The 25,029-nt window shown below is 39.6% G+C and overlaps 2 protein-coding genes across 3 annotated transcripts in view; one reads left to right on the top strand and one right to left on the bottom strand.

The window, feature by feature from the left end:
* LOC107594705 (ELM2 and SANT domain-containing protein 1-like) overlaps nucleotides 1-16,779 on the bottom strand; it is a 41,657-nt gene extending 24,878 nt beyond the window's left edge. Inside the window, exons 1-5 of one of the 2 annotated variants that reach the window (XM_016284859.1) lie at nucleotides 16,685-16,779; nucleotides 7,984-9,825; nucleotides 4,973-5,281; nucleotides 1,955-2,309; nucleotides 1,198-1,264 (exon numbers count right to left, since the gene is read on the bottom strand). In XM_016284859.1, coding sequence (XP_016140345.1) covers nucleotides 1,198-1,264; nucleotides 1,955-2,309; nucleotides 4,973-5,281; nucleotides 7,984-9,474 — 2,222 coding nt within the window. In that variant the 5' untranslated portion in view covers nucleotides 9,475-9,825; nucleotides 16,685-16,779. Of the gene's footprint in view, nucleotides 1-1,197; nucleotides 1,265-1,954; nucleotides 2,310-4,972; nucleotides 5,282-7,983; nucleotides 9,826-13,140; nucleotides 13,447-16,684 lie in introns of those variants that run through there. The other variant, XM_016284858.1, reaches the window with a different exon arrangement.
* A 694-nt stretch (nucleotides 16,780-17,473) lies between these two features.
* LOC107594721 (prostaglandin reductase 2) lies at nucleotides 17,474-20,703 on the top strand. The gene is made up of 9 exons (XM_016284881.1): nucleotides 17,474-17,619; nucleotides 17,706-17,824; nucleotides 18,006-18,197; nucleotides 18,272-18,442; nucleotides 19,603-19,812; nucleotides 19,893-20,014; nucleotides 20,104-20,191; nucleotides 20,275-20,314; nucleotides 20,425-20,703. Exons 1-9 carry the CDS (start codon nucleotides 17,580-17,582, stop codon nucleotides 20,487-20,489), a joined length of 1,047 nt encoding a protein of 348 aa, XP_016140367.1. The 5' UTR covers nucleotides 17,474-17,579; the 3' UTR covers nucleotides 20,490-20,703.
* The last annotated feature ends 4,326 nt before the right edge of the window (nucleotides 20,704-25,029 follow it).

Raw genomic sequence — 25,029 nt, 5'->3', positions numbered from 1 at the left:
GAGCATTATTTGAGAAACATCTCTAAAAGCCTTTGTGGACAGGGGTCACAAGAACTGTTGGCTAAAGGAGAATATTTGTGGTTCAAAGTGTATTGGAAGCTAAACATAAGGCACAACTTAGTGCTGCTACTGAAACATGCCTATGTAATGAGAAATTCCTGAGAAACAATCGCATTCCACTTCAGGTCAGTCCGCAGGTAGTTTGTGTTGTGTCTAAAAGGTGTCTGGTTCACTAATCAGAGCCATTTAAGGACTAGTAAAGTTGTTTCAGACTGCCACTTCAATTAATTTATTGCTCATCTCATTTTCATTTTCCTTTTTTTGAGAGCATTCACAAGAGTAGATTTTGACCATGGGTATTTGCATAAAATTAACACTCCATGTTTTTCAAAGCCAAATGTTCCAGTATCTGACTACCAAGGTCTGGGGATAAGGCAAGACAGATTGTGTTTTATTATTTTGTTCCAGGATGTGCTTTCGTGGTGCATTGGCCAACTCCAAAATGAAGGGATCTGAAGCCATTCACCATGTATGTAAGAGAGAAAGAATTTCAACCAAACACTGTTCTGACCATTAGATAAACCAGCTGGTACCAGTCAGAGAAGATATCCTATAATTCCCTCTGTTCAGCCACCATCCCCCACCTACCCATGTATGATCCAAGAAACCCACTAAGATGTAATTTCCCTTAAAAACACTACCAGATCCACTTGTGCATGGCATAATAGCTCCCCAACCAGCTCCACTGTTAACATACAAGCTAAAACCATGAATTTTGCATCTGCAGTCTACAGTTTACAACTTACAATCAAGTAATAGCAACATAACAGCACTGTAAGGCCTGTTTACACCACATACATTAGCAGTGTAAACGAAGCAGCAGCATCTTCAACAGCAGGCTCACATTGTGCTTTCACACTGTCAACGTTTATGCTGTGTAAAGCTGCAGCTCTGTACAGAAAATAACGTGATTTCTGGGCTGCTCCATTGAGTATTGTCTAATAAATGTGAGGAAACAGCTATTCTGACAACTGACTTTCAGCCAGCTTAATGAAATCTAGTAAGCAAGTAGCAAAATAAAAAAGGCAAGGTTAACCAAGTAAAGAAAGTGATCATTTGGCCAGAAGCGTAAGCCAATTAAAGAAACTTGTGAAGCGTAATATGTGGGGGTGTTATTTGAATAGCGCATGTACTTACGGCTCAATGCTGACAGGTGTAGCCTCACTCATAGCAGAGAGAACTGGAGGGGTTATATCAATGCTGTCTGGACATATACAAACAAAAAGACTACTTAGACGCAAAGTAAACAGTGTTTCTTATTATATGTCATGATATGCACATCAATTATGTCTAATTACATGTATCTTGGCTTGTTAGGACATATATCTTAGGTATACCAAGTCTGTTCCAAACCCTAATGAGGCGCCTACTTACAGCACTTTAAGCTGTTACAAACAGTAGGCAGCTCATTCTACTTCATTTTCCTAAATATTTTGGATAGCAAATTCTAAGGCAGCATAGCATGTCTCCTTTGCTAATCAGGTAGCCCTAGCATGCATTAGGAGGAGCTTAGGAGACAAAACGAACATAAAACAGTGGACAGATTTTCAGAGAATTTGTCCTCAAACTCAATCCAGTATTGAGTTATAAGAATATCAAGTTGTTAGCTTAGCAACTTTTGTTAACGTCAAACTTCATTGGAATCAACGGTTCATCAAGTTACTTGTGTGATGCACATAGAGTTCCTTATAAAATTGTAATAAAGTTAGGACACTGTTTTATAAGGTAGCTGGCTAGGCAGCCTACTAGGTTTTGGAACAGTACTTACGTTTAGGTTTTTGGTTGTCATTAAGTCATTCAATTCTAAACAATGAATCTAAACCAGAATTCTATTTAAGGTTGTATTGAACTAATTTTATTAATGCACTTTGTAGAGACAGTAAAAGGAACTCACTGGAGCGCAGGAGGCTACGGGTGGCAGATTTTGGAGTGGCAGGTGGGGGCAGCCCCTGATTATTCGCTGCGGCTGCAGCGGTGGCCGACAGAAAGGTGGAAAAGTAAAGACCCGAACCCTCTCGAACTGGGCTGAGGATGGGCGGAGGAGTGTAAGGCGGCATGTTGAGGGGGTTGTCGACCAATCGGACAGGTGAACGTAAGTGGCTCTGGTAAGGTGTGATAGTGGAGTAGACTGGTGGGGCAATGAAAGTTCCAAGTTTGGGTGGGGGTATAAAGAGCGGTTCTGGACGAGGACGTCGTTTGGCTTTGACCGATTTGCCGTCAGCTTCACTTCCGCTCTCTGCTCCACCATTCTGTAAAAACAAAATAGATGTTGGCAAGCCAGGTAGTGCAGAAACCCCTCTAAAATACATACACCATATGCAATCTGGATGATCTTGGTGAGTCTTGTCAGATCTCATGAATGTGGTAGTGAAATTGGGTGGGGGAAGGTTGGATTAGGGTGCAGAGAATGGACAGGGGGGTCGGCAGAAATTTGCGGATTATTGGGGAATTTTAATCTAGTTTTTAACAGAGGGGGATGAAATAGATAAGTAGGAAAAGAGAGAAATGGAGAGAGAGAGAGAGAGATCATGGGCATACAAAGGTATATTTAAATGAACTGAGAAACCAAAATTCCCTTGACCTTTTGACATATAAGAGGTCACTGTACTATTAAAACATCCTGTAAATTTCAGAACTCAAAACTTTCCCGTTAGTCTAAAAACAGGACCCTATAAAAGGTTTTTCTTAATTTTTCTGGTAATCAAATGAAGGTATAAAATATTAATTTAATTTATCCTAATCAAATAAAAAATTAAACACTTATTTTTTTGGCAAACAAAGTGCTGCACAACAGGTTTACTGTTAAAATTAAAAAGGAGACAAATGTGATTATTCCTTTAAAAATAAAGTTTTATTAATAATTATTATTATTAGTAATAGTAGTAGTAGTAGTAGTGTTGCTACATAGAGTCTTAAGGCTGCGCAATAGTAAAATATTTGTGTCACAGTTTCTTCACGTTAAACCAAACTTTTATTTTGACGGGCTGCCGTGAAGAACTTGCAGCTGCTGTGTATGTGATATGACAGTAGTCAATTTAAACGGTAAAATGCTAATGAAGTGACTCTCAGAGCAGCTGGAGATTATATCCATGTGTTCATATCAGCGGTGGCAGAGGCTGAAAACACCGCGTGCATCTGTATGCATGTAGTAAACAAAAGAGTGCATCTGCACTATCCACCATTCATTCATTGCAGAAATCATGGCGCCGTATGAGTGATGTCAAATGCTTCCGTAGATTTATAGTATAACTATAGCATTTCACCAGAGCATTGCTAGTCTCAGCCTCAGACGTCACGCCCACGGACCGTTGGCTAAACGTCTGATGCATACGGCACACAAAAGTGGAAACACTTCAGGAGTTTCGAAGTCGTCATCGAATTGGTTGAATTATACAGGATTTCCGGGAGACGTGTGTGTCGCGTTCTTTAACGTTCCGCCTGGAAACAAAGATGCCATGCCGCCAAACCCCCTCATGAAAGAAGAAAGCCGTCGTGTTTACAACGGTGACGAAGAGCGCTTATCAGGATCAACTAAACACTGGATTTTCAAAAGTATGTGAACAATTTAAAGTTTGCGGCATAGAATCTTTAAAACACGTCCGAGAGTTTTACACAGTGTTCATATCAGCGGTGGCAGAGGCTGAAAACACCGCGTGCATCTGTATGCATGTAGTAAACAAAAGAGTGCATCTGCACTATCCACCATTCATTCATTGCAGAAATCATGGCGCCGTATGAGTGATGTCAAATGCTTCCGTAGATTTATAGTATAACTATAGCATTTCACCAGAGCATTGCTAGTCTCAGCCTCAGACGTCACGCCCACGGACCGTTGGCTAAACGTCTGATGCATACGGCACACAAAAGTGGAAACACTTCAGGAGTTTCGAAGTCGTCATCGAATTGGTTGAATTATACAGGATTTCCGGGAGACGTGTGTGTCGCGTTCTTTAACGTTCCGCCTGGAAACAAAGATGCCATGCCGCCAAACCCCCTCATGAAAGAAGAAAGCCGTCGTGTTTACAACGGTGACGAAGAGCGCTTATCAGGATCAACTAAACACTGGATTTTCAAAAGTATGTGAACAATTTAAAGTTTGCGGCATAGAATCTTTAAAACACGTCCGAGAGTTTTACACACCGGTCTGTTATTGTGGAGACATTTCCATGCCCCGAAACGTGACTATAAACGAAACGAACTGTGATTGGTTGTTTGACATGTCGGTCAAGCTGCCTCATGGGCAGGCCTAGGCCAATGTAAGCTCCCATGGATTCCAGACCTTCAGCCGTCAGTCTGAAGGTCTGGCTACGCGAGACTAGAGCATTGCTAATCACGCATATTGCTTTGTTCTCGTCAACAGTATCTCCGCCATGATAAGCACTGAATGAATGACAGGCTTTCCGTTGTAACATCGCGCAAGGTAAATAAGAGGGAGACATCCAGTGGAGAAGACTAATGATAAGATTCACGTTAATCAGATCTTGTGTTAAATGTTTGCTGACATAAATACCGGAAAAGATAGATTCACGGTTTTTGAGAATCGATATAATAAAATATAAAAAACGATTAACCGAAAAAAAAAAAACATTTTGCCAAGCCCTAATATGTACTAATTAGTTATTTATGTGTTTTAACCTAAATCACAGTGTGTTCATCTGTGAAGGATGTAGGCTGTCAAACATACACAACTGTTAGCAATCATAGCAGTGGGCGTTTACTTCAGAGTTTACAATCCGACACTCCTATTCAAATTAGGGAGGTCAAAACAGGACAGAAAATGACCTATTTCTTCTAAATTATGTTTTTTGATGTAGAAATTTTGATAACATTATAATTGGTCCTCAGCAAATAATAAAAGGCAGTTCATGACCCCTTTAATGTTTTGATAAGATTGGCCAGTTTGTGAACTCACCTGGCCCGTGCTCTCAGACAGAGAGTTCCTCAATGAACGTCGTCGAGTGACAATCACAGAAGTCTTGTAATCAGAGCAGCTCATGTCATGGGTGCTCAAAGGTCGTGAAGGCCAACTAGCTGCGAGGGAGGCTTGTTCGTGATCCGGGGACAAGGATTCAGTCTGCTTCACTGGCACAGAGACTGGAATGACCAATGGCATGAGGCTGTCATCTCTGGGCCGCTTGGCACTCACCTGATCCACCTCAGCTGCCCCTCGACCTGGACCTGTTGGGGCAGCAGGGGGGCTCCAGGGCCTGTGTGGCTCTTGCTGACAACACACATGATTAACACAGTCAAATTAAGGGTTCAAGAAAAGTCCTAAATCTTAGCAGAGTGCATCCTTCCTCCGCTCAGTAGACATAATTGATATGCATGAAAGAAACGAGAGAGTGCTTAAGAGCTGATAAGATATATTAGTACAGGAAATGAGGTTAGCTCAAGACTATTTTCAAAAACATCTTAATGAATCAACTGCGACCTCATTTCTGCTCCAGGATGAAACATCTTGCCCTGCAGACCAGCAGCAGACTGCATGAGGATGTATAGATATTTGTCACAAGTGAATAACATAATGGCATGCCAGCACAGGACAATACCTCCATATAACCTGACTCTCCTGTGGGTATGTTAATGATTAGAGAACAGGTTCCTTCTATGTTAGGTTTACTGAACTGCATTCATACTTCTCCAGGAACTTAAAAAAAAAAACTATACAAAAGTGGCACTCTTAGCAATTTCACAATGCCTGCAAATTTCGAAACCTCATTTAAAAAAAAAAAAAAAAAAAAGATCTTTTGAGTCAGAAAAAAAGCATTCTGGGAGGAGCACTAAACCCATGTTTCCCTTATTGTGAGAGCGATTCCTGTTTCTCCTCATTGCTAACTCTAAGCAAAGCATGATGAGAGCAAAGAAAATAAAACTACTGAAACTTCATTGACTTGTTGTGGAAAAATGCAATGCAATATACGTCACTACTACCACGTGTCTAACTGGAAGTTGCATGAAAATCCCTGAGGATATGGCTTGTCTTATCTGAACTCCGTCCGGCCTTGCTGGCACCGCTAAGGTATTCAGCTTAGTACATGAAGCCCTTGCAACTCACTCACCATTGAGAAAGAGCTGTTTTTCTGCCTACATTTAGAGTAAGGGAGGTTTAGAGCATAAAGTGAAACCCGAGACCAAAAAAACAAAAACAAAAAAACCGCTGACTTATGTACCTACTCCTTTTGAGGAGCTGGAATCAGCTGACCTGAGATTTGCTTTTTACTGGACCATTCTTTCTGTTCTGTACGTTATCTAGCCCACAGATCAACAGTATATATGTACACACACCCTTTCTTTGTCATCCGTTGGACATCTTAAGGGAGTGCTGCTGTCCTTTTCAAAGGAAGTTTATGTAACAAGGAAAAGCAGAGTGAACTAAATAGCGCGGCCCAGAAACACTTAGATCCCCTTGTTAAATTTGACTGCTAATTGCGCTAATTCTCTGTGCGCAGTAAAAGAATGAACAAACCAAGCAATTAACACTAGTCCATATAAGCAACATCTACTGCAAGAGGATGAAATCTCTTAATCTCCCATTCTAAAAAAAGAAGTGACTCAGTGACACTGAAAAATCAAAATTAAGAAAAGCTGTGCTTTTGGGGAGTGACAAAAGAAAATGCAGCTCTTTATGTACGTCAATGTTTAGGCATCCTCAAGAGGGCCAGTGGGCTGAGGGTGGGGTGCACATGCTGGTATTTGTATGAGGAGTCCATGAGGAAAAGCCTTTTTTTTGGCTCGAGAGATCATGTGACCTAATGGTGACACTCAGAGCCTGTACTAACTTTACACTCCCCTATAAACTGAGAAACCTGCAGAACCTGTATGCATTTGAAACAAGTAGTGCATCCTCACTAGGGGTGGGAATCACCAGAGGCCTCACAATACGATATTATCACGATACTTGTGTCACGATACAATATTATTACGATTTTAAATATATTGCAATTTATTACCTTTTTCCAACTTCAAATTATGTCCCCAAAGGAAAACTTTGACAACATCGGTTTTAACTAAAAAGAAACATTTCTTAGTTTGTTTATCTCACTTCAGTTATATTGTTGCAGTGCAAAATGGGATTGTCAAGCATCTGAAAGTAAATTACTGTTAAATTTAAATTAAATTAAACATGTAGTAGTGCTGGGCGGTATACCGGTTCATACCGAATACCGGTGTTTATTTTTGTTATGATATGAATTTTTAAAATACCACAATACCGGTGTATGTTGCTAAAACAACATTTGGAACGCGACAATGTTTGAAAGGGGTTTCTCTTTTGAAAGGCTGTTTGCACTGTTGCACTGTGGTGAGGGAACTAAGCGTATGCTGTATGTTACTAAGCGTGAAAATTCCGAAACTGAAGCTGTAGAACTAATAGAACGTGATGACACAGAAGAACTCATCCACAATATCCACATTGACCGCCACAAATATCCACCGCCCCTGCCATCAGCTTCCGCATCTCACACACACACACAAGCGTGACTTTAGCTCTAGATTTGGCAACTTTTAGGCTTTTTTTCCATAGAATATTCTTACTGACAAACCTAGCGACTTTTTTTGATAAACCTTAACTATGGTTTAGTTGGAAGATTTCGCCAGTGCTGTCCCACGAACGCGAGGTCTGACTTTCCCGGAGAAGTGTCACCTCTCGGCGTCTGTTCTGTGCAGTGAGCGGCAGAGAAGCAGTGCATTCAGTTGGCCGCACCGCAGCTGTCTCGTCAATAAATGAGTACAAAACAGCGTTTCCTAGCACCTGTCGCTTACTGATTGTTTGGAATTATAAATATTATATGTGTTCACTGCTGTGTGTGCACTTTGGATTGGATAAATGCAGAGCACTAATTCAGAGTATGGGTCACCATACATGGCCACATGTCACGTCACTTCACTTCGTCACTTCGACTGAAAAACTGTCAGTTGTCTTACCTTGATACTACGTGAGGGAAGAGATTCCCTTTCCGAAGCCTTCTGAGCCAAGGTTTCCAGGTTGACCTCTTGCGACACCCTCCTCTTACGTCGTGTGCTCTGGATTACACCTGTTGGAGCGGCCCGGATGTCTTGCACCGCACTGGTCTCAGAAGCACCATTCTGAGAGCCTTGGGTGTGGAGATCAGTCGGAATGACAAATGGGTTATCTGAGGCAGGGCCTCCACCCTCTTTTGAAAGCCGACGTGATCTCCGGGGCCCAGGCTGTTGGGTCTCGATGGATTGCTGGGGAACAGTTGAGGGAGGCTGAGGAACGGAGTCTTGAGTCTGTGTTGACGGGGGATCAGTTGTCTCTTGGGACTGTCCTGGTAATGAGGGCTGATGCTGATCAAGTGAAGAAGCATGTGGCTGCTGGCAATCAGAGTAATTTTCCAATGCATGCTGGTTCTGAAGAGGCTGCTCAGATTTTTGGTGCTGCTGCACCAAGTCTTGTTGCAGTTGAATCTGTTGCATATGTTGTTGTGGCGGTTGCTGTTGCTGAGTATGTTTTAACTGCCGTGCTTGTTGCTGCAACTGTGATTGCGATATCTGTTGTGGCTGTTTTTGACGCTGAAGTACCTGCTGCTGCTGCACCTGTTGTCGTATCTGCTGTTCCAGCTGTTGCCGCTGTTGGAACATTATTTGCCGCTGCAGCTTTTGCTGTTGCTCCTGTTGCTGTAGTTGCTGCTGTAGTTGGGAATTCGTCTGTGTACTGTAATTCAAATTCGGCAAGGTCCGATTGCCCTGAACTACCTGATAGTATCCTGCTACCAAGTTCTGCTTGGGCTGTCCGAAAGCTAACTGAAAGGGTTGCAGCACAGAATTCCCAGGGTTGGACTGTCCGTGCTGCTGCTGCGGATTTAACATTCCAGGCTTTTGTGTTTGCTGAAAGGCCTGCTGCTGTTCCCAGTCCATGCCCCGGCCAGATTTGGTCGTATCCCTAAAGGTCTCTACACTTATGTTAGCCACTTGTTTTTCAGTTGCCCTAATAGTTGATGGCTCAGGTTGCTGCTGCTGTTGCTGTACTGACATGCCCTCATGCATCTGCTTTGCAAAAGCAGCCTGAGCCCCCAGGTAAGGGCCAAAGTTCTGGGACCATGCAGTCATACCCTGTGACCAATTGTTTGGTCGCTGTTGGAGCTGCAAAGGTGGGTCTTGGTGTGACCACTTCATGGGCATCATCTGTTGGTAGTGCCCACGACTTTGATCACTCTTCTCTGGGCTGAAAATGACAGAATTGAGGTACGTATGTGGTGCTTCTGCATTCAAGCTTTCCACACCTCCACTGTCATTATGGCCTGGCCCTGAGGGAGGGACCCCAATGCCATAGTAGGGCTCTGTATGCTGAGAGGCCTCTTTCATTTCCACACCCTGATCGCTAAAGAAAGTGATGCGCTTGCCCGTTCTTTTTGCGTTTGGTTTCTGTTGAGGTTGCAAACTCATGCCTTTCATGAATACAGATTCTGGGGAGTGGTGGAGTGGGAGGTTAAGGAAACAAGTTCAAATTCCCAAACCACACAAAGTTTTAATGAAGAGTCTTAGAGTATTGCCCTTGACAAAGAACCCTTGATTGGTTTAATGACAGTTAACGGTCATCCAAACCTACTCAGCATGGTAGGAATGCAGGTAAGCTTTAAAAGAAAAAACTGCAGCATCTCCTGTTCAGAAATAGTAGTTTCAGTACGATGTAGCTCAAACATGTCCATTTGCTTTTTTCTTTACTGCCAACTCTTCCGCTCCCGGGATGTCAAGCTGGGTTGAGAAGTCTTTAGTTTAACATGTTGCTCGTTCATTGAAGACAACCTAAGAAGAAAGTGATGACAAATATTATGGTTAGACTTCAGAGTCAGTGCTTTGGGCTTAGTGGGGGTTCATTGAAATAGCTGTTTCAGCAATTTCATGAATAGAACCCTAGAGAAAAGAATTTGAAAGGGAAAGGTGGATTGTTAAGGGTTGGGGGAACTGTGGCATTAGCAGTTTAGTGCATATAATAAAACAATGTTGAACAAACTACAGGTAATTTGTTCAGTATGCACACAAACCAAGAGGACACATATGTGAGAATGCTACGTGCGAGTAGGGGGAAAATGTGCACGCTACCGCAAATAATTGTTTCTAGATTGTTAGCAGAGAGGACAACAGGGAAAGTGAGTAAGATGAGCAGAGATGTACAGTTGCACACACAATCCCACAGAGAGTGTGAAAATGTACTAGCCTAAATTCAATGACATTGTTTGAAGGTAATTCCCCTCATAGTTCACATCAGCATCCAAATATTAACATCAAAATCAATAAAAGTATATCACTAATCAGCTATAACCTCCTCTCATAAATCATGGAGGGCTTGCATTTTGTTATGAGCATGTGCATATATAGCAATGAAATGAATAATCTTAGATATCTCAGAGCATATCTCAAAATGGTTAAAGTCACCATGAAATCAAAATGGAAAATTCTTATTTTTTAATGGAATACTGTAGTATTTATTATAAATAATGTATCCGTGCACTTCATTATTTTTTAAAATTCATGTGCCCTTGTAATCTTTAATCAAAAACGTTAACCTCCCCTCCCCCTCAAAACGACTCATCTTCTCTTCCGGTCACGAGCTATGGCGCAAGGGCGGAGCTAGTGACGTGAGGGGTAAACGCTGAGATAAACGACAGGGGGAAAAGCTGAAGCGGATGCTTCACTTTATAGCACTGACATCAGTCATGAGGGAGTACGTTACCCCTAAACATTGAAAAGATATTAGGATATAACGACAACATTACCCTTGGGACATCGCAAACTAATTTTTTTCATGAATATGACAAATATGACACGCGCGCGCAGGCATGTTTTGTGCCGTTGATCGTCGTCGTCATCCTTAATAAATAAAACATTTATTCATGCTTGGGTGTCGGCTGTGAATCCAGTGGAGAGAAATCCCCCACCACTAACGGCAAACTGGCATTCAGATCTGCCTCGCCTCCATTTTGTTAGCAACGCCCCAGCTTCCAACGATCCAATCAATTCCCGAAAGACTAAATCAAGTCCCGCCCTCTCATTTCAGATGCCGTTTCACTCGTATATACGTCACAGTAGAGAAGAAAAGACAATCGCAACTTCCGTTTCATGCCGACTTTAACTCATGAGAGCACATTTATTCAAATAAATATATATCGTCATGCAAGCAAATTATAAACTACACAAATAAGGTCAAAGCACACTACCTGATGATTTAACATATTTCTTTTGTGATCTATATTTAATAATGGTTTATAGTCCTTAAATTATTTAACGTACATTAGTGTTTCTGCGTTTACCAACACTGAATACCTGTGCTAAAAATCACAGTAGTGCACATCTCACATGGCTTTTTGCTTTATTACACCGACCAATACAAATGTTCTCTATGCTTAGTATAAAATAGCACTGAAATCTAAACTTTGTGCACCTGAATCCTTCCAATGAATGTTTCTTATTACTTCTATATTACATTATGCATATACTGTATATTGCCAGCTAAATTACATTATAAATACATAACACACGTTTTTACACCAGCTGTTTTTATTAAAAACTAAAAGAAGTATTCAAAAGATTTTCTAAAAAAAAAACACAAGACTGTTTTTTAGCATGATTAGATGGAAATGTACATTAACCAACTTCAAGTTCAAACTATTAAAAAAAAAAAAATAACTGAGCATTCTGCATGTTTCAAAATTAACATTCATTTAATGACATTACATTTGGCCAACTCGCATATCAAAATATCGTGAAATCAACATACGGTAAAGTGTATACATACTGCGAATTCAAAGCAGCCATTTAAAGCTGCAGTATACCCAGGGCTGTCGAAATGAGAAACACCCCTAACTGCGCGGGGATGTAAACAACAATTGCATCAACCAAACCAGCGTCCGCTTAAAGTGTGAGAACCATATCGCAGGTCAAGTTTACACAACACATTTCAGTGCATTACATTTCTTAATCGAGTAATCCAGCGCATGGCGTTCTGCTGAAAACTGCGCGCAGTGGACGCAAATAAATGTCATTACATTGGCAAAACAACACAAGACACAGCGACGCACGGTTAGACTACTAGCCACGGTTTTAACAGTTGACGAGAACGCGTTTAATAAGCTTGTAACGTCAAGTATAGTTACCTAATCGTACCTAGTTCTTAATTTAAACCACAAACGAATGCAGATTTGACTCGAGTGCTGAGACATGAGCGAGAATTCCCCTCAGAGAGTGCTTGTGGCTCAAGACCTAGTCAGCTGCCTCACTAGACAGCATTTTAGGGGGCGTAGACACCGAACGGGGTCTCTAGTCTATCTAGTTTTAAAGAGTTGATCTACTTTTAAAGGAATAGTTCACCCAGGAATTAAAATGCGGTCGTCGTTTACTCACTCTCATGTTGTTCCAAACCTGTATGACTAGAATGGTTCCGTGGAAAATGAGGTGTTATGCAGAATGACGGCCATTCACTTTCATTTCGTGGAAAAAGACGCGCAAAAAGTGAATAGTGACTGAGACTAACATCTTGTTTTGTGTGCCATAAAAAAGCAACAACATGCGTGTGAATAAATGGCCAGAACTCTCATTTTGTGCTACTATACTTCAACGCGCTGGTTTATTTACGCGACGCAGGACGGTCGAAAAGCGCATTCAAGCCTCTCAAAAAACTGTCTGGGTAAACAGCTCAATACATTTTGAGACACAGACAGTGTTTGCATACTGGGTGCCCTCCCGACCCCCCTTCCTAGTGAAGCCAGCTCAGCGCTATTTACCAGAAGTCCTTTGTTGCAGAAAAGGGATTATCCAGTCACTAATTCCGTGTCACACTGCAACAAAGTGAGACAACAATACACCCTATGAAGCATGCTTGAGCAGCTAAATAATAAAAGTGGTATATGACAAGCCCCCCTTCTTTCTCTTCCTAGTTGTCAACTCTGGTGAATGTAATTTGTGCGCAAGTTAGTTCATGCTTTCAGTATTAACGTACAAGGGAGCGCACGCTCGAATTCGACTAACATTCTGCTATAACTTAATAATGATATCCACTGCATGATTTCGAATTGCTTAACAGTCCTAAACATTTCATATTAGGCGTTTAAAAAGCATCCTTACCGTGCTTGTTATGTTCTACGTTTGTTTTCAGGTCGCCCTAAGAACAACTGCAAGGTCCAATGCAACAGTAGAGAAATGACTGTATGCTTATCCACGATTGAGTCATGCAATGCTGACCTCACTCCAGTAATATTCAAGTCAAGAGGTAGATCCTTGTGCAAACGAAACCAACGAGAAATGGAAATGGAGGGCTTCTTTAGACAAAATGGCGTGGCGTTTTTCCAAACAATTGCACGCGATTTCGTTATTATTGCACGCGCATGCGAATCAAAACGCCCAAAACAGTGTAGTTCACTCGTACATGAAGTATGGAACAACACATTGTCTTTCAGCTGAAGTCTTGTGATCCCCTACTGTCCCGGTGGCCACACCCACTTCCGCTACCATATAAGGCCTTTCCCCTTCCATGCGGGGCGCTGTAAATTACTGCAAATGCACGGGCCATGCGGGAAATTCCGTCACTGGGACACGTTCTTAAAAGCATGGCTCGTACCGAACATCCCCATCTATACCTGGATCGAGTGAATGAATTACAATATGTGTGGTAAAGACGAGGCACGTGGCTCAAACTAGTAGAAATCCAGCAACTCAGAGATAGCCTTTATGAGGTTAATCATAACAAAAAAAGGCTACACTGTGGTTGTTTGGATTGGGGACCAGGGAGTGTTGTAACAAAGTGTGTTGTAACACTAACAGTTGAACCAATAAGAAATGAGCTACAGAGGTGAAATCACTATGACCACCACCCTCCTGATATGACAATACTGTTAGAATACACAGGATATAGGACAAGTATGTCTGCATTTTAATGTGTGATAATTATCGTCCGAATTTGACAGAAGCTTTTCATCTACATGATTAAGAACTAGAATTATCATGTCTGAACAGGTGGGAGGGGTTGTAACACTATCCGGTGCACCTGGATACAAAGATTGTCCCATTTTGCACAATGTATAGGCCTACATTTCCCACAATTGTGAGAGTGACTTAACACAAGCTTGCAAGCACAATGTTTTTTTTTTTTTTTAGATGGACTGTTATGATGATCATTTTTCATTTTTTAATAATTAATGTACAGTTCTAACATTATATTTTGGCATTAAATTACGGAAAACCAGTTAACGCTGCTGTGTGAGTGTTTCTACTACAATGGCTGAGAGTGCAAAGGCAAATTTGACATCTTTCTCTCTCAGGCTCAAATTACTGAGGGTGCTTTTTAAATTAGTGAGGGTGTCAATATATATATCATTTTTTGCACTCCCTTTATGATTACTAAAAAGCTGTCACTCATCTTAGTTCATCGCGATCTCACAAAGTTACGTTATAATCAACAAAGGTCTCTACGCTGCACAATGAATCTCTTATTCACATTACATCTTGTCTACACTTTGCTATTATGAGATGCATATTCCTTATTTACTTGTTACTTGTTCTATTTTTATTTTTATTATCTGTGTTTTTTGTTCTGTCACTGTCATTCTGTTACACTGTGGAAGCTTGTCACGAAAACAAATTCCTCGTATGTGTAAACATACCTGGCAATAAAGCTCATTCTGATTCTGATTCTGATGATTCGTGCTACTCCGGTGATTTGAGCGGTGAGTGGATTCAAACTTAAACACCTTTGATTGGCTGCTGCGTTCAAGAAATCAACAGACATGTCTGTGATTGGCTATATTGCTCAACACTGCACAAACATGTTGAAATAGAAAATTATCCCCAGAGCCGCAAACCATAACGCACTGGAGAGCTTGCTCAATCTGCAATGAAATGCCATTATTACAGCTATAACTGAGGGTGCTATTGATTTCGTTTGAGGTTTCGTTTCGCTAAACACCCTCAAACACCCCCACTGGGCATGTTCTCTGATCTGACCATCATGATCTTGATATTTTTTCCTCTTTTGTAAAGTCATAGAAATGCGATCATGGATTTTTCTTTTGCTTTTGAAACAAATGTGAACTAAAAAATGATTTGTTCTAGTTTCTGTTTACCACTATAGATGTTTACCCAACTATGGCACCTTCCACTTCTAAAAAAAATAAAAAATAAAAAAAAAACGGAAATGTGTAAAGGCTTCACTGGTTTGTTTCCAGTTTTATCAGCCGTTTTGAAATTTAATTTTAAATTAAAACATTTCAAATGAACAGAAACTGGAAGTGATTATGTTGTACAGCTTGATTACCTCAACAAAACAAAAAATAATCATGCATAACACTTAAAATGTCCAGGTTTTAAGATTGCTACACTCACTAGTGAGGTGGGTTGTAACATCACTCTTTGTACTTAACACTAATTTATACAGTTTAGAGATAAATTGTGCATTTCTAAACTACTTCAACATGCAGCAGACAAATAAGAGAATATTATTTCACAATCTTAGAGACTTAAAAAGAGTGTTACAACAGTTAACACTCCCCACTCTCCCATACTGAATGTAACGTTACACTAGAAAGCCTCTCACTCTCAATCCATTCTCACTGATACGATTGTTGCCAATATTTCAAGGGAACATTGTGAACATGATTATGATAGAGTGCGCAGAGTCAAGGTAACTGCTGTAAGACAGACTCCCTTTTTCAAACTATTTGAGAAACTTCTGAACTCTGTGTAACACTAATCACGCCTAGAACTGGGAGCATTTGTGCATGCGTGCAGAGCCTCAGCAGCACGGACATGATCGAGCATGTGCTGCCGTGAGTAAGGAGACACCCATAGGCCTCATCGTGTCAGTGTTCCTGTCCTCTCTCTCTCTGCTGTGCCTTAAAATAAAGTGCAAAGCCACCAGACATGCGGCCATCCATTCACAGGGTATGGCATGTGCTGAGTGTACCAGCCTCAATAAACAATCTGATACCTCGAATGCTATTCGGGTGCGTAAAATATAATTCTCAGGCATTACTGTAAGTAGATGCATATTGCAGGCAGCCTTCTTGCATTCTTAATCACAAAATGCAGACGGACGCGTAAATGCATGCCTATTTAATAGTTACAATGCACGTATGATTCCCAGCCAGAAATCAAACTGGAAGTACATAACCAATTTTGAGATGTAAAACCCCCTGTACTCGTCGTGATGGCTTAGGGGGAAGGCTGACACGAGTTTATATGACACAGTTGTTGCAACACCACCAAATGTTGCAAAACAGTAACATGATCCATAATGCAGGTACAGAACAGACATAGGCGCTACTAAACACGGTCACTGATTTAAAGGGACCGCTTCCATTTAATAACGAGAGAAGAACTCGTTAGACATTTGTTGCAACACAACTGTTCCTCTGATAAGCACTTTCTGTTGCTCACATGTGTAGTTGCAGCTCTTGCTGCGTTCCTGCAAAAATGAGTTTACATGAAACAGTTCTCCACTCGCAACACTGACAAAAGCGCATCTAATTGTTTCTGTCAAAAGTAAGGAACCACCCAAACGAATTCATTCTCCAGAAGAACAAGGTCTCCTTTCGACGTCCTGCAGAAACTCATCATAAACCTATGTTTTACGAGTGGATTCAAACTGGACCTAGTTGGAAGGGAGTTACATTACCTCTAAAACATCTGCGACGTAGCTCCAGCGATCCAGATCTTTTTTCGCGTTGCTTTCAAGAAAAAAAAGGGGGAAAAAACTTTAAGCCTTTGCTTGTAGCGTCACTTCCTCGTTGGTGACAAGAGCGCCACCCGCTGCAAATTACACAGTGATGCACCTTTAATACAGGAGACACCTTTAGTGAATGTTGTGGCATATTTACCATAAAATATAAAAATATAGGCTACAACTCCTCATCCTAATGTCACGTGTGCTAAAAAGCAATTACTATTAAAATACATTTCTTAAACGATCCCATATGAAATCACATGGTAAAGATTTGCACTAGTGTCCAAACTAAACACACACGCTATGTCCGAATCATTATTGTGAATCAGTCGAACCTTCTTTTGTAAAGTTCACAGAACCTTCTGGACGATTCGTTTACCAATCGAACTGAATCAGTCCGAGAGGTTCTCGAGCTCGAGTCAACAACTTCGACTCATATCATTTTAATAAAACACGCAAAAACGCTTCGACCAAAAGATTCAAATGCATTGTAGAATTGTTTAAAGTAAATTCAAGTTATATTTAGATTTTAAATGACTTTAGAACGAATTTGGACCTAACATGGAATTACAGTGAGTCTGCTTATTATTGTCAGGACGTTTTTAAATGTTAATGTGCATTTAGTAATAAAAAGAACCGGTTCTTCGAAATGAACTGTTCAAAGGAGCCGATTCGCGAGTCTGAATTCCCATCATCACCATCATGCAGCCAATCAGACGAGCTCCTGCGAGTCATGTGATTGTTTCAGGAAGAAATGCAGTCGCTGCAAGCAACATTTTTGAGAGTTGCGTTATAAATTACTACGAGTTTTCTTTTATAAAAGCATTAAGTAGTAAAAGAAGGGAAAATGTTAAATGTAAAAAGAGTCGTGTTGCGCTCTCGACCAGGTAAGCCATGTTGACATTTGCTAGTTTACAAATCATTAACAACAATATGTAGTCCAATAATCATGTTTCCCCCTATATATGATTAGGCAAAAATGGTCATCCGGTTCCAGAGAATTTCCGTGTAGAGGAGATTATGAAATCTCCCGAGCTGAAAGAAGGACAAGTGTTAGTCCGCACACTCTTCCTATCAGTTGACCCTTACATGGTGAGATGACCTTACTTGTGTTTGTTATTGAGGTTTCATAAAGGAAATTCATTCATTTCATGTGGCAAATATAGTATAGTGAATATTTCCTTCATGAAAACTCAACTTGTAATAAATGTACTACCAGGCATTAACTTATTCACTCATGCATGAAACAATATTAACGCCAAACTCAATGCAGCGCTGTCGCATGAACGATGATACTGGAGCTGACTACCTGTTGCCATGGAGATTAGAGGAGTGTGTGGATGGAGGTGGAGTTGGTGTAGTGGAGGCCAGCAAGAATCAGGCATTATCTGTGGGCACTTCTGTCACCTCATTCAACTGGCCTTGGCAAACCTACGATGTGATGGATGGCAGCCTTTTGCAAAAGGTATAGTGTTCATTTTGGCTAGGTTGATTTATAGTCTTCAGGTTTATGGATGTGTGGTGTACTCGTTCTTGCAGGTTGACCCAGAGATGGTCGATGGTCACCTGTCGTATGTTCTAGGAGCGGTGGGCATGCCTGGCCTCACTGCTGTTTTAGGTGTGAGAGAGAAGGGTCATGTGACTCCAGGAAGCCACCAGACGATGGTCATCAGTGGAGCAGCTGGAGCTTGTGGGTCGATTGCTGGACAGGTGATATGCAAGTGGAAATATCGGTCTGTTCTCTATGGAAAAATTTAGTTTTGTCAACATTTTAGATGCATTTGAAAAGGGTTATTATAAATTAACTGTTAATATTTAGGCTTGCCAAGGTAGATTTTTCATTTGATGCTCATTTTTTGTTTGAACTGTTAATTTATTGAAAAAAAGGTAACACTTTAGTATAGGGACAAATTCTCACTATTAACTAGTTGCTTATTAGCATGCATATTATTAACATATTGGCTGTTTATTAGTACTAATAAAGCACATATTCTGCATGACCATATTCTACATCCCTAATCCCAATACCTAAACTTAACAACTAGCTTACTAACTGTTAATAAACAGCAAATTAGGAGTTTATTAAGGCAAAAGTCATAGTTAATGGTTTGTTAATAGCGAGAATTGGACCTTAAAATAAAGTGTGATAAAAAAAATGTAAAAAAAACAATTCATATATACGTTAACTTGAATACACCTCTTCTATGATGAGTATTTTTTTATTTCATTTTGGGGGACATAAAGTCAAAATTATCATGGTAATACAACTGATTCAATAATAAAGAACAGAGAACTCATTAAGTAATTAAATTCTTACATGTAAATTCTTAAATAGGAACCTAGTTTAGTATAATCATTTATTATTTCTTAGAAAAAAGCAATGACACAGTTTTGTAAAAATATTTTGTATAGCAAATCATAGTCATTTGGTGCTATCAACATGGAAACAAACCCAGGACCCCTGCATGACTGTATGTCAAGGTTAATAATCAATCAGATCATTTAAAATCAGACGTCTTATGATAACACAGGTTGAAAATGGTGTCTGGTGTGACTCCCAGAAATGTAGTAATTATGTATTAATATTTCAGGATTTTTTGTATAAAACATATATAATATATACAATAAAATATAAATAATATCATAGTAAAGTTTACATTAAAAAAAACTTTTATTTATTGCTTCATATTTTGAAAATAATTAGGAATGACTAAAAGGATGAATGTGTCTAAAATCATCTGTACATAATTTGGTATTATACTGAGTACTTAAAGTAACATTATTTGCTTCTTGTATAAAGCTCTTTCTTTGTGCTTTTGTGATATACAGTATGCCATGCGTGATTTTAATTTTGTTCTGTGTTGTTTAAGATCGGCAGACTGGATGGTTGTGAGAGAGTCGTGGGGATTTGCGGCTCCGACCAGAAATGCCAGGCCTTGGTTACAGAGCTGGGTTTTACAGCAGGGATAAACTACAAAAAAGGAGATATCAGCTCAGCACTGAAGGAGCACTGCCCCACAGGCATTGATATATACTTTGATAACGTAGGGGGTCCCATCAGCGATGCTGTTATATCACAAGTAAACTATGTCCCGCCCTCAGTTTTTATGTCAGTTTCTGTGGGTCATTTGTGTTAACGTGCAATACTCTCCCTGTGCAGATGAATCCTGGTGGTCATGTGATCCTGTGCGGCCAAATATCACAGTACAATAAGGATGTGCCTTACCCACCTCCTCTTAGTGAGGATACCCAGAAAGCTTTGTGTCACAAAAACATCACAAGGTACATGAAAATAGCTAGTAAAACCTACTTTGTTAATTGTATACATTGTATCATATTACCAACTTGCAAGCAATACAATATGTTCACAGGGAGAGATTTGTTGTATTGAACTACATGGAGAAGCATGAAGAAGGTCTTGTGCAGCTCAGCTGCTGGGTAAAGACGGGCCAGATAAAGGTAAATCTACCCCAGTCATGTTTCCTCACAAGAAAGACGCCCTAAACCTTTTGTACATTGTATTTCTCCTCTTAATTTTACAGGTGTTGGAAACCGTTGTAAAGGGTATAGAAAACATGGGAGGTGAGAGTTTATTATTATTATTTTCTCATGTATTGAAGTGTACTTTGCATGCATATTGTATGAACTGTCTATGTTTATTTTAATGGATGTATGCACTATGCATATTTCAGAGGCGTTCTGCTCCATGATGACCGGAGGCAATATCGGTAAACAAGTTGTCAAAATTTCAGACTGAGTCAAACATCTGCATCTGGAGGCCTTGTGGAGGTGGTGCAGTCATTATAAATGGTAACCGAAAGATTAGTAAAAAGGACTCTCAAAAAGACATTTGAGGTTTCTCCAGTGGGACTGTCCCTTTAAGTATGCTGTAAGTCATTTTGAATAAAGGCATCAGCTAAGTTGACCTAACATGTTTAAAATAAAAAATAAAAATTTGTCGTTATTTAGTCACCCTCATGTCGTTCCAAACCTGTATGAGTTTCTTTCTTATGTTGAACATAAAAGAAGATATTTTGAAGAAAGCTGGTAATCAAACAGTTGATGGTCCCCACTCACTTCCATAGTATTTCTTTCCCTACTCTGGAAGTCAATAGGGACAAACAACTGTTTGGTTCTTCAAAATATCTTCTTGTGTATTCAACATAAGAAAGAAACTTATACAGGTTTGGAACGACATGAGGGTAAATGATGACAAAATTTTTCTTTTTGTGTGAACTATTCCTATAATTTAAATTAAAATAAATGTAATAATGTTTGCCTTGCTCTAAGTGTCAATTTTAAAGGAACACGCCACTATTTTTGAAAATAGGCTCATTTTTCAACTCCTCTAGAGTTAAACAGTTGAGTTTTACCGTTTTCGAATCCATTCAGCCAATCTCCGGGTCTGGCGGTAGCACTTTTAGCTTAGCTTGACTCTTCTGTAGTTACATCGTGTACTAAGACCGACGGAAAATGAAAAGCTTTTCATTAGTACACGATGTACAGTGGTGTGAAAAAGTGTTGGCCCCCTTCCTGATTTCTTATTTTTTTGCATGTTTGTCACACTTTAATGTTTCAGATCATCAAACTAATTTAAATATTAGTCAAAGATAACACAAGTGAACACAACATGCCGTTTTTAAATGAAGGTTTTTATTATTAAGGGAAAACAAAATCCAAAACTACATGGCCCTGTGTGAAGAAGTGTTTGCCCCCTGTTAAAACTGTGGTTTATCACACCTGAGTTCAATTTCTCTAGCCACACCCAGGCCTGATTACTGCCACACCTGTTCGCAATCAAGAAATCTCTTAAATAGGAAGAAAAAGAACATCATACCAACAGTAAAATATGGTGGTGGTAGTGTGATGGTGTGGGGCTGTTTTGCTGCTTCAGGACCTGGAAGACTTGCTGTGATAAATGGAACCATGAATTCTGCTGTTTACCAAAAAATCCTAAAGTTGAATGTCCGGCCATCTGTTCGTGATCTCAAGCTGAAGCGAACTTGGGTTCTGCAGCAGGACGATGATCCAAAACACACCAGCAAGTCCACCTCTGAATGGCTGAAGAAAAACAAAATGAAGACTTTGGAGTGGCCTAGTCAAAGTCCTGACCTGAATCCTATTGAGATGCTGTGGCATGACCTTAAAAAGGCGGTTCATGCTCGAAAACCCTCCAATGTGGCTGAATTACAACCATTCTGCATAGATGAGTGGACCAAAATTCCTCCACAGCGCTGTAACAGACTCATTGCAAGTTATCGCAAACGCTTGATTGCAGTTGTTGCTGCTAAGGGTGGCCCAACCAGTTATTAGGTTTAGGGGGCAAACACTTTTTCACACAGGGCCATGTAGTTTTGGATTTTGTTTTCCCTTAATAATAAAAACCTTCATTTAAAAACTGCATGTTGTGTTCACTTGTGTTATCTTTGACTAATATTTAAATTTGTTTGATGATCTGAAACATTAAAGTGTGACAAACATGCAAAAAAATCAGGAAAGGGGCCAACACCTTTTCACACCACTGTAACTACAGAAAAGTCAAGTTTTAAATAGGAAATATATAGAAACTCTTTGGTCATTTTTGAGCGAGATGCTAACGGTCTAATCAGATTCAATGATCTATGCTAAGCTAAGCTAAGCTAAGCTAAAAGTGCTACCGCCAGACTCGGACATCGGCTGAATGGATTCGAAACCGGTAAAACTCAACTGTTTAACTCTAGGGGAGTTGGAAAATGAGCCTATTTTCAAAAATAGTGGAGTGTTCCTTTAAAATAAATTTAGTGTCAGTTTTTGGTAACATATAGTTTCAAGCATTGTTTGAGGTTTGACACTGAAAATGCACATAATTTATAAATATTTTAAAATCGAATTTATTCCTGTGATGGCAAATCTGATTTTTCAGTAGTCATTACTCCAGTTTCAAAGGAAAAAAGGAAATAACAAAATATGTTACAATATGAAACCCCTTTACTTTGTTGTACATAAATACAGCCAGATAAATCAATTCCAATGCAAGATGATTCAGAGTTGCAGAAACATGACAATTAGAAATTGAGATCATTTCATGTGGGAAAACCACATTGTCAGCTGTAAAACAGAATCAAGAATCTATTTTTGGGCTTATTTTGTGGTGAAGCCAATTGTTAAGAGAGAATTCTGATTAAATTCCAAGTAAATATGTATTCATCGTTCACTGAAAAGAAACTATTTTGTGCCTTCCACAAAACAAATGTGAACAGAACTACAAAAGCCACGTGACCCAGAGAAACCCAGAATGCCCATAAAACGGAATATACATTACAATATCAATGTGGATGAATACAATAGCATAATTACAAAAAGAAATACAGTACTTAAAACCAAATCACATATAAGCAGATATTCCATCATCAAACATACAAAGTCCTATTGGTTCACCACAAATCTAGATTAACACAGAGTAAATGTAGAATATTCTAAAAAGGTTCGTTCTCACTATCATGTGCCTTAAAACTGCAACAAAACTCTTTCAAAATAACATTCAGGGCATTGAAAGACAAACTAGAGCAGCCTATTGTTCAAGTCTTTACTTTCCTGAGAGACAACAGAGACCTTGAGTGACCTGAAACAACAGGAATGTCAGTGAATCCACCAGAAACTCTTGTCACAGCTTTCCGTCACCTGTAAAGTGGACAGACCTCAATGACAAGAGTTTATTTTCAAACGAACTGATGGCCATTGTGTTTGCGTGGTCTGCAACTGTGAAAACCCAACTATAAAAGAGCTGCTTCACAACATTTCTCTAATAAACATGTAACAGAATTGTGCACATTTGACTATTTCCATGTGTTCAGTGTCTTCTTCTATATGTTACATTGGGATGTTCCCTTCAGCAGTCCAAAACGTCTGGTTTTAATCTTCAGCATGTGTTGAAGTGGCCATTATTAAGTGTATTAACTGTGACTGTGCAACAAAAATGTTCTACATTCATGCTCATCTATATAAATATAGTGGTTTCATTCTTTGGAATATGTATTTGAATATGTATAATCAGATAATTGTTGTTCAAATTGAAGTTCTTACAACTTCAGACAGTGGATAAAACTTAGTCGGGCAGGGAAAAAGCCAACTTTGTGTTCCACACCAAAGCCTATTACACGGCTCTTCGAAATACTTAAAGGGTTAGTTCATCATGCTTGTGTCATTCCAAACCCTTTCGTTCATCTTTGAAACACAAATAAAGATGTTTTAATTATTACTGAAAGATGTCTGTCCCTCCATTGAAAGTCCATTCCAAAAAACCTTTCCTGCTTCGAAAAGTTTGGTTTGTTCTCATGCATTAAGCAAGTATGGTTGAGCTTCTCTTAAAACATCTTCATTTGTGTTTTGATAAATGCTGAACGAAAGTCCTTCAGGTATGGAATTAATTGAGTAACTGATGTCATTTTTGGGTGAACTATCCCGTTAATTCTGACATATTCTTGTCAATGTTGGCATTCTGTGTCAACTATTTTTGTACAATGACTTTTAAACTATACAACTGAACATTGTCCAAGGCAATTTCTTGTCCCTTTTATCATAATGCAGTTTGCAATAAAATAAAAAGAGCTCAAATTCAATATTTATGTTGTTAAGTAGCGGTGTAATAAGTGGGATAATGTACAGTCATCTAGTCATTATAGAGTCCTGATTGTCTAATCCAGGGGTGACAAATTCAATTCCCAGAGTGCCTGTGTCCTGCAGAGTTTAGGTCCAACTCTAATTTAACACACCTGAACCAAAGTAATCAGGGTCTTCAAACTCACTAGAAACTTCCAGGCAAGCGTGTTGGAGCGAAATAGGGCTGTCACGATTCCTTGATTCAATTCGAGTACTCGATTTTTAAAAATTACTCTATTGCATTTTGCCCTTGTCGAGTAACCGGCAAAGTGACGCATTCCACGGACCGTTCACCAAAGCTGCATGATATATAAAACCCATTTAAAAATCATAATAAAGCATAATGCTATTGTGTATTCTCAAACACTACGACTCAATTAAATATATCAGTTTTATTTACATGCGTGTAGGTTACATAAGTGCATGTCAGAGCGGTTCAGTTCGCAGTAAATGCTGCTCCACACGAACTAGGGCTGGACAATAATTCAATATCAATATGTATCGCGATATAATTTTTTTCAATAACGGTGATATGATTTTTAAACACATTTCCGATATTTCGATATACATTACCAGTTTCCCATACATTGATTTATTTGTGGCGTTTGACTTCGTTGAATAAACATGAGCACTGCACGTTTCAAAATCATAACACGGCG

Source organism: Sinocyclocheilus grahami, unplaced genomic scaffold (genome assembly GCF_001515645.1).
Source record: "Sinocyclocheilus grahami isolate Dianchi unplaced genomic scaffold, SAMN03320097.WGS_v1.1 scaffold189.1, whole genome shotgun sequence".
Classification (NCBI taxonomy): domain Eukaryota; kingdom Metazoa; phylum Chordata; class Actinopteri; order Cypriniformes; family Cyprinidae; genus Sinocyclocheilus; species Sinocyclocheilus grahami.
This window is presented reverse-complemented; position numbering and strand designations above follow the sequence as displayed.

Coding starts and splice junctions, on each gene's coding strand:
- LOC107594721 (XM_016284881.1), top strand. CDS start 17,580: ATGTTAAATGTAAAAAGAGTCGTGTTGCGCTCTCGACCAG. Junction 18,198..18,271: donor ATGGCAGCCTTTTGCAAAAG/GTATAGTGTTCA, acceptor TCGTTCTTGCAG/GTTGACCCAGAGATGGTCGA. Junction 20,315..20,424: donor GGGTATAGAAAACATGGGAG/GTGAGAGTTTAT, acceptor TGCATATTTCAG/AGGCGTTCTGCTCCATGATG.